The 8,977-nt window shown below is 39.6% G+C and overlaps 1 protein-coding gene across 5 annotated transcripts; it reads left to right on the plus strand.

Annotated features, from left to right (window-relative positions):
- The first annotated feature begins 5 nt into the window (after nt 1–5).
- Nucleotides 6–8,790, plus strand: LOC137123876 (uncharacterized). 5 transcript variants are annotated; one of them, XM_067498208.1, is made up of 6 exons: nt 6–447; nt 810–869; nt 1,514–1,692; nt 1,776–1,866; nt 2,002–4,634; nt 5,077–8,790. In XM_067498208.1, exons 1-6 carry the CDS (start codon nt 177–179, stop codon nt 6,958–6,960), a joined length of 5,118 nt encoding a protein of 1,705 aa, XP_067354309.1. In that variant the 5' UTR covers nt 6–176; the 3' UTR covers nt 6,961–8,790. The 5 variants fall into 5 exon arrangements, with proteins under 5 accessions (XP_067354309.1, XP_067354311.1, XP_067354312.1 ...); XM_067498210.1 differs by having other exon boundaries at nt 1,812–1,866; XM_067498211.1 differs by lacking the exon at nt 810–869.
- The last annotated feature ends 187 nt before the right edge of the window (nt 8,791–8,977 follow it).

Consider the following 8,977-nt stretch of genomic DNA (forward strand, 5'->3'; position numbering starts at 1 on the left):
ACCCCATCTGGGTCGTCAGCCGATGTGCGTCACACAAAGCAAAGACCGCGGCTGTCCGCAGGAAGGAGCCATGTTGAACCAGCTCCTAATAGTACATTTTTAATAACGCTACAGTAAATGTGCTGTCAAAAAAGAAATCATACCGGAACTTGAGCGAACGATAAACCATATTAAAAATGTCGGCGGATGATTTTCAAACGAAGTATGCCTCCGTAATGGAGAGCATGCTGAAAAGTGCTGTGGCAGAGACCACGAAACTTTTCGAAACTATGGTGGATGAACTGAAGGCAGAAATCTCCAGAATCAAGAAGGAGAACGATGACCTCAAAACAAAATGTAGAGAGTTTGAGAACGCGAAAATCCAACCGGCTGCCGACACCAGAGATGATGAGCCTCTTCCAGGAACTAGCGATGGTTTGGAGAAACGTGACACGGCCGTTCAATGTGGTGAGTTGTGCTACCTGTTAGCCGCCAGAAAACACACAGTCCTAACCATTATAATTGTCTGATGCTGCTCTTTAGTGTGTTTAGCCACTGCCACTGTGTATACGTGTTGTTTGGATTGTATATAGCCAACCCAGCCATCCATCTAGCACTAAACGTTAGCCTAGCCCGGTTATCTGTAGCGTGGGATCCGAAATTGGAGCGAAACCATACTATGCTAAGGGAAGCGGGTAGAAACATTTTGTTCCAACGATAATGACTGGGTGGTTATGCAATACTGAAGTACTAACAATTTATATTTATGAACCGAACACATGGCAGAAATGAACACTAGCTTACCATTTTTATGTGTTTTGAAAATGCAGATTTACCACTAATTTCCGGGCTAAACTCGTGGGAATTTCGAGTGGAGGTGTCGAACAAAAGTGAGTCAGAATATAAATGGCAAAGGTGATGTTAAAAAATATTGTCAAAATCCTTAATTAAAGGTGTATGCCATATTTGAAAGGAAGTCTATGCAAGCATTTTCCAGTGTCTGCTAACAACAACAATATACATCACACACCACAGTTATGTTAAGACAAGTGATAATAGTCTATTTGCTGCGCAATTACAATGATTTGCCCGAATGTGTCGGGAATTTTTAATCTTAGTAGCTGCTCCAAATGGCCACTCTTGAAGAAAGGATGGAATACTAACCTTTGTAGAGGGTGTTGAGATGTGATAATTGTTTAAATGCAGTGATAAGCACCAGCCAAAACTGTGGTCAAACCAAAACTATGGAGCATTTTTGCAGAATCATATGATGTCTTTCAGAATGGTTGATGGGACTCTCTATCTACTTAAATTACTGCTTTGACCCATACAACCATAAAACAGTCCTAGAAATTGATTACTCCCACTTCACTGCAATTTTATGCAGGAGAAAAACAAGCAAAGACAGGTTTCATATAATCCAAGTTACATTTGTATGCAGATGACACCCTTTTTTTTTTTTCCAGCAGAAGTATGCAAGGATCTGCATCAAATGTTCATCACTGGATGTTAAATTGTATTGTTATGTTCACAGACCTTGTTCCTGTTCGCACCATGCTGGTGGAACAGTGTCAAACAGTAAGAGACTCATCACTGCAAAATCAAGACCAGCAATGGTGCTATGAGGCGATGGAGTACGGTTTTCAAGAGCATAACTATGTAACCCAAAATCAGGGAGATTCTCAAATGGCAGATGTGCAAGTCAAACAGGAGGTATGTGTGAATCTTAGTGGTAGTCTGATTTATTCTCTTGTTGATGTCACATTGATACTAAAATATGCATCGCTCCTTGTCAGAATGATGATGATTCTTCTCTGCACTCTGTCTTGAAGCAAGAGCAAGATGAGCGCACTGTCGCCTGTGGTCAAGTTGTGATTGATAAAGCAGGTGATGAATTAAAACTTTCTTTAATTTTCCAATAAAAGCTTTGTAATTTTTAAAACTCTTAATATATTCTATAAATTTGATAAAATTTGCTAATTATGTATCCTCCATGACCCCACTGTGCTGTGGCGACTGTAGGCTTACCATGGACTTCTGTATGTGAAATGGAAAATGAAGGATTTCACATTGACCACGAAAGTTCAACTGCACAAGTACCCCTGCCTCAAAAAAATAGAGAGACCCCAGAAGCCTGGGATCTGCCCTGTTTTGGTATGAACAGTGACTTACAAGGTGTCAGGAACCAATCGTCTGAACCAAAGCTTTCACTAGTCATCTCACTCGCTGCATTAAAAGATGACTTGGAGGAAAAATGTGAAATTAGTCTGAATACATCCAAAATAGAGACACAGACAGACATTTTAACATCAGATGAACATCATTTGGTTCTTTCTCAGCATCAGTCAGTTGAACAGCTACCAAGAGAGGGGGAAATGTCAGTAGGTGAACAAAGTCATGTTATCCTGCAGAAGTACGGCAATGTGCAGTGTACAGTGGAACAATTAGCAGAGCCCACACCACAAAACAAGGAAGTAGCAAATGAAGCAGCAAACACTGGCATGGAAGAAGGTGAGGCTACTTCTAAGCCAGTATCCCATAAAAGAGGACGGCTGCCAAGAAAAGCAAAACATCTGCAGCAACAAGTAAAAAAAGATCTTCGGTCATCATCAACTAATGCTAGAAAGGAGGAAGAGACGGTAACTACTTTACTAAGAATGAAAGAAGTTACTAAAAATACTGTGAACACCACTGTATCATCTCCAGTTAAGTCTAAACAGACTTCATCAATTATCAGTTTATTAGCCCAGGAGGATGTTAACTCTGCTTTAGAGGACGCAGATAATAGTAAGATTGGTTCTATCTCGGTTTCAGTTGTACCTTTGAGTAGAGGAAGGTCCTCTGAAAGGACAAATTCATCAGAATCAGAACAGCTTTTCACTGAAATGGAAAAAACATCAACTCAGGCTTCCTCTAATGAAGATTCATCTGCAACTGAACTACTAAACACTTCACCAGCAGGGTCATCAAATCAGCTCAGACAACGACGCACCTCTGCAACGCTTCAGGATGCAATGTTACTAGTCGAAGCGATGAATCAGTCAACTGTAGAAAATACACTCTCCTCTCTACACAGGATGGCAGCTCTGCCCCAGACCCAGTGTACTCCATTTGTGGGTACCTTACCACCTGTGGATGAGATCCCAGCCAAGCCACAGAAGCCACTGCTTCCTGATGTAGCCCATGAAGTTGCAGGCAAACTACCCGTAACAGAGCTGTCTACATTATCGCAATCAACACTGGAGACACATAATGTGGCCCCTCAGTTTAAAGATGCTGCTCCAAAAAATGAAATTCCAACCCACCTTACAGTTGTCATACCGAATCAACAGCATACTGTCACTCCTTCCAAGACCACTGCACCGTCTCCCTCATTATTAAGTGCTGCAAATCAAGCAAGTGTGAGATCAATTCACAGTAAACACAATAACGCAGGACCTCAAAAAATAATTGTCGTACCAAGATCAGCATCTTCATTAATGCCTCATAAAATTGCAACACTTTCCCCAAGCCAGCTTCCTGCGGTTGTATCAACTGTTGTTGCTACTCAGAATCATAGTTTGCTTCCAATTTGTACAACTGTGAGCTGTAGAGGCTCTGTCCTTCAGAAAACAATATATGTTAGCTCTGGGAAATTGCTTCCTGTTGTCCCTTCACAGTCAAGCGCTGCCTCAAGAGACCAGCAGTCAGAGACTGTAGCACAGCCAAAAATAACAATAATAATTCCAAAACCGCCACAGTCACAGACAATTCGTCATACACAAAAGCAGGATTCATCCAAACCAGATTCTCCTGGTATTGTGGCAACACCACAGTTGAGTTCTTCATCACAAAGTTTGAGAGTTTGTTTGGCTGCACAAACCACTTCAGATGAAGTAGCTACATTGTCTCGAAAGAAGGATAAAACATCTGACAATTTGGAGTCTACCAAACGAACTATGTCTGATCCTAAATCACCAAATGCCCCAACAGACAGTTGTTCCACTGTAAAAACGTCAGCTGGGCAAGTGGAAGGACCTGCGTTTCCAGTGGTAAAACCAATGGTGGAACCAAAATTCTCTGCAATAGTTAGATTAACTAGACTGCCACTTCAAGTATCAACCAAAGATTCAGTTTTGGTCTCTAGATTGCTTTCTTCTGAAACTCAGTCCATGTTGATAAATACACCAAAGAAACCATCATCTATGATTATAATAAATCAGTCATCAGCAAAGCCAGTATTGTCCAATAACATGGATCCCAGTTTAAAAGAATCTTCTGTTGCTGTGTCTGTAAATACCCCTCAGATGTCTGAAGAGCCAAACAGTGTTGAAGAGAAAGCATTGGCATTCTCCGAAACATCCACCATTTTGGAGGAATCACCAGAGAGCAGTTCTGTGCAGCCAGCCACATCAAACAATGTTTCTGTAGCCACCAGCACAACTGAGCCTTTGGCCGATGAACCCACTTTTAGTTTGGGTGAAGAAATAACAGGCAATGTAGTGCTAAATTGTGCACTTCAAAATGATCCAACTTTTGAAGAGAAACAGTCAGCTGCCCCTATAAAGCTTACTGTCTTATCACCCAAGGACACATCTGACCCTCATTTACAGATGACTAAATCTCAGTTCCTGGCAAAGCTGGCAGTGTCGCCTATAGTTGAAGCCCCAGAGAAGGTAATGTGGTCTAAACACTTTTCATTCTAATCCACATTATGATTTCCACAAGAATAAATAAAACTAGCACTAGTTACTGCATTTTGAAGGACCCCTGTAGTTGCCTGGTGGCCCAGAGGTCACAGCATTGTTTTCTGCCCTTGTCCTTTGCATACAGGGATTTTTCAGAGAATCCCTTAATTTTAGGATCATATAACAGTATGTATCATTAATGAAGTACTTTGCACTTGATAAGTAATAAATAATCTTACTAGTCTTACTTGCATAATTACCATAAGACTCTTCTCTGGTACGCTCTTTTTGTAACCCATCATGATACTCTATTGTAAATTACAGTAGGTTTCAAATGACTGGTAAATCACTGTTTCCTCTTTTAATTTACATTTTACAAAGTATTGTGGTGCCCTGTAATTAAAGTTTCTTCTTTCATTTTTGCTTGTAGGCCTCCGCCGATGAATTTGCAGAGGCCACAGCTTGTGGCAAGAAAAGGTTACTTACGAACTCCCTTGTGGCCCGTCTCCGAAGTCACCTGAAGTCTCACTTGCAAACTAAAAGAGCTGAGTCAAATCCAGAACAATGCATTGAAACTGAGACCACCGATGTAAGCCCAAAGAAACTTCGATTAGAGAACGATGTTCAAAATGACAAAAACGCCAACAAACCTATGCAAGTTAGGCCTACAAATCAAGTTGTGGTTGAAGATGTCATGGGCACTAAAAGTAATCCCAGTCCCTTTAGTCCTAGCAGACCCGGACTATGTAAAGGTTATGTCAGATCCAGGAGAAGTGTTATTGAACCAAATACTGTCAGTTCTAGAAGATTGAATGATACTAGTGAATCTACTCTTCTGAGTTCAGGAAAACGTACTGTAGGCTCTAAAAATAAGCAACCCAGCTCTATTAGTCCAAGAAGGTCTAGTTCAACTACAAAGGATGCTAGCCCCAAAAATACCAAATTTAACTGTGTGAGTCCCAAGAGGACAGGTAAAAGTAGAAATGGTACTAGCCCTAAAAATACTAAATCTACTTGTGTGAGCCCCAAGAAGACTAATACAAGTAGAAATGGTACTAGCCCTAAAAAGACACCCACTTATGTGAGACAAGAAAACAAGACTGGTAGAGATGGTGTTAGTTCCCCCCAAAATAAATCTATCTCTGGTAGTCCTAGGATGGACAGGAGGTCCACCTTAACTAAAATCAACACAAAAAAAATTAAAAGAGATTCCAGTTCTTTTACTCCTGGGAGATGCACTGCTACTGAAAAGGCCAAGCGTGAAACTGCTTCCTCAAGGGTTGGGTTAACTAAAGGTAGTGTTAGCCCTAAAAGGACTGAGGAATCTACTCCTGCCAAGAAAACCAGATCCCGTCAACATGGTAGTGATTCTGAAAAGAGCTTAAAAGTGGTGAGTGCTAAGAAGTTAGCTAAAGCAGCAAAAGCAAAGAAAATGGCTAAAATCAGATTGTCGAAACAACTACTAAAATTCCAAGATGGGGATAAAACAAGCCAATTAGCAGAGAACCAGGCTAACTGTGAGACTGTGAAAAAATGTACATCCAAAGCTATTTGGGTTCCTCCTAAAATGCCAGTTACTAAAACACCAAAGAAAGATACAAGATTCCTGGATCATTCATCAGTTTATACATCTAGTGTTTGTTTCCACCGCATACCTGTCAGAGCTCCACCTATTGTTTCACCATTACAGCCTCTGTCGGTCATTGGTGGGCGCCTACTAAAGAACCAGTGTGGGGAATGCGGTCGTGTCCTCAGCAGCAGCGCTGCTTTGGAAAGTCATGTTGGTCTCCACACAGGACGACGACCTTTCTCTTGCACGCTCTGTGGGAAAAGTTTTCCAGACTCCAAGGGTCTTAAGCGACATGGCCGGGTGCACCGTAATGGTAGGATCCATGTCTGCCAGCAGTGTGGAAAGGGCTTTGTCTATCGATTTGGCCTTACCAAACACCTCCAGATGGTGCACGGTAGGCTTAAGCCTTTTGTCTGCCAGATCTGCAACAAGGGATTCTATGCAAAGCGAGATGTAGAAGCACACATACGGATCCACACTGGAGAGAAACCTTTCCACTGCAACCTTTGTGACAAAAAATTCACAAGGAGAGTAGAACTAAATGTGCATCTGAGGTGGCATAATGGGGAGAAGAGACACTGGTGCCCTTTCTGTGGAAAGGGATTTTTAGATTTCAATAACTTAAAAAGGCACAAGTACATCCACACTGGAGAGAAACCACATTCCTGCCCACACTGCCCCAAGCACTTCACGCAGTCAGGGCACCTAAAAAAACATGTTAAAAATGTACATAAAATTTTGTGAGTGGTCGACATGCCGATCTGTTATTAACAGAAGATGTAAAGTAATGTGTTAAGTTTTCGTTTCTCTTTGATACTGTATCTAAAACAGATGCTAATGAACAGTTGTAGCTCCTCTTTTGTTGTTTATTGGAGGATGATTTATTTTGGTTGTACTTTTTATATATACTTAATTGAATGGTCCAGAAGAACAACTTTTTTTGCCTTCTTGTCAGAAGTTAGATGAGCAAATCAATATAACTGTCATCTCTATGTGTGAAATATTGAGCTAGAGCCAAGAGACAGCTTGCAATAAAGACTGAAATTAACAGTTGCTCTAATTGTTAAGGGGTACGATCCTAGATGATCGAAGCTGGGGGTTTGTACTGTAAACATTTTCTAGTTGCTTTGCAAGAAATGGCTTCAGAAAACATCATTGACGACCTCTAGATGTGTTTGATTTATTTAATGCTATGCTAAAATTATCAGCTGTGCAGCTCCTGCTCCCTATTCAACACACAGATATGAAAATGGTCACTCTCAGTAGGCAAACAAGTGGGCACTGTGTTCCTACCAGGGTAATGAGAAACGTGAAATGAAGGATGAGTATGTCTAACAGAAAAAACAAGTCTTTAAACTAGGTTGGTTGCTTAGTGTAAAAAAATTAAAAAAGAAACTTTTTTTTTTGTTTATTTTGGGAAGCTAAATATGAGTTAATAATTTATTTAAACTAATAATTATTTCCCTATTTGTTGAAAAAGTAATATCATGAAATCATGCAAGAACCTAGGACATAGATGTCCTGTTTGGGATGTTCTTAATGATACACATGAGTCTGTTTTGGACATGGCCTGTGGTACCAACCATATCTGCTTATCTGAGATGTTACACAGTTTTACTGTCCTCCATTGATCTACAAATTCAGATTGCATTTATCAACACAAATGTTCAAATCTCTTGCTGTTGTTATTTTATGTTAAAATACTGATCAATATTTGTACATCTATGTAAAAATAATCAGCACTTTGGATAAATGTTTAACTTTTAAGCAGATATGGCAATTAGTTTTTTGGGGGGGTTGTTTATTTTATTTAGAAAGATTTCTTTAATGTCTTTTAATATTGAAATTTAAATATTTTTGTTTCTTCGGTTTGGTTAAGCAAAAAAAGACATTAAAATATGCAGACTTGGACTCTGCTTAGGCTTGATTGATTTTTTTTTCCCTCTTTTCTTACATTTTGTGAATTAAACTGTTATTGGAATCAAATTAATCTGTAAGCAGGATTGTTAAAACGACGAAACTGAAAAGCAAATGTTTGCCAGCTGAGTGTGATTTTGTAAAATACAGTAAATATTTGAGAATGGTTAAATTGGAAGTGCTGTTATTTAACTGTTAAAATGTAAATTGTATTGTTTAAGTAATTTAGGTTATTTATATTTGTCTCTTTCAGGACATTGTTGTTGTTTTTTTCGTGACAAAATGGCAGTAAGCTTAATAGTGCTGCTTGCGCAATATATTACCACCTTGAACAAGGATTATAAAGGTGCCTTCACACTCAACATAAAGCAAATTTTTATTCTGTATGAATTTAATAACTTTAATGTATTCACACTTTAACTTCCAAAAAATCCAGTGGCTCCTCCAGTCACATGTCGAAATGTCCTTGAGCAAGACGCTGAATTCCAACTTAGATGCTCCGATTAAGTGTAGGCCAGTTGAATAGCAGCTCCCTGAGTGTGATTGTTAGTGCAAAGAGGTGAATGAGAGGCGGTGTAAAGCGCTATATAAGTGCAGACCATTTAACATTTTTCAATTGCACAACAATATTTTAGATGTACGTATGTTTTTAAAACCCTTCCACTTGTGAAAAACATACATTGTTACATTGACATGATAGTTGGCAGACTGGTGGCCCAGTAAAGGTCTTTAAGTTTATTTCCTGTAAATCTTACTGGATGTATTTGCAAACAATTCACAAACTCTGTGAATGCACTCACAGAAGAATATTTACATGTGTTTGTTTTCAGAGGAAATGTGTTCA

The sequence above is a fragment of the Channa argus genome, chromosome 3 (genome assembly GCF_033026475.1).
Source record: "Channa argus isolate prfri chromosome 3, Channa argus male v1.0, whole genome shotgun sequence".
NCBI lineage: Eukaryota > Metazoa > Chordata > Actinopteri > Anabantiformes > Channidae > Channa > Channa argus.

Coding starts and splice junctions, on each gene's coding strand:
- LOC137123876 (XM_067498208.1), top strand. CDS start 177: ATGTCGGCGGATGATTTTCAAACGAAGTATGCCTCCGTAATGGAGAGC. Junction 1,693..1,775: donor ATGTGCAAGTCAAACAGGAG/GTATGTGTGAAT, acceptor GCTCCTTGTCAG/AATGATGATGATTCTTCTCT. Junction 4,635..5,076: donor TAGTTGAAGCCCCAGAGAAG/GTAATGTGGTCT, acceptor TTTTGCTTGTAG/GCCTCCGCCGATGAATTTGC.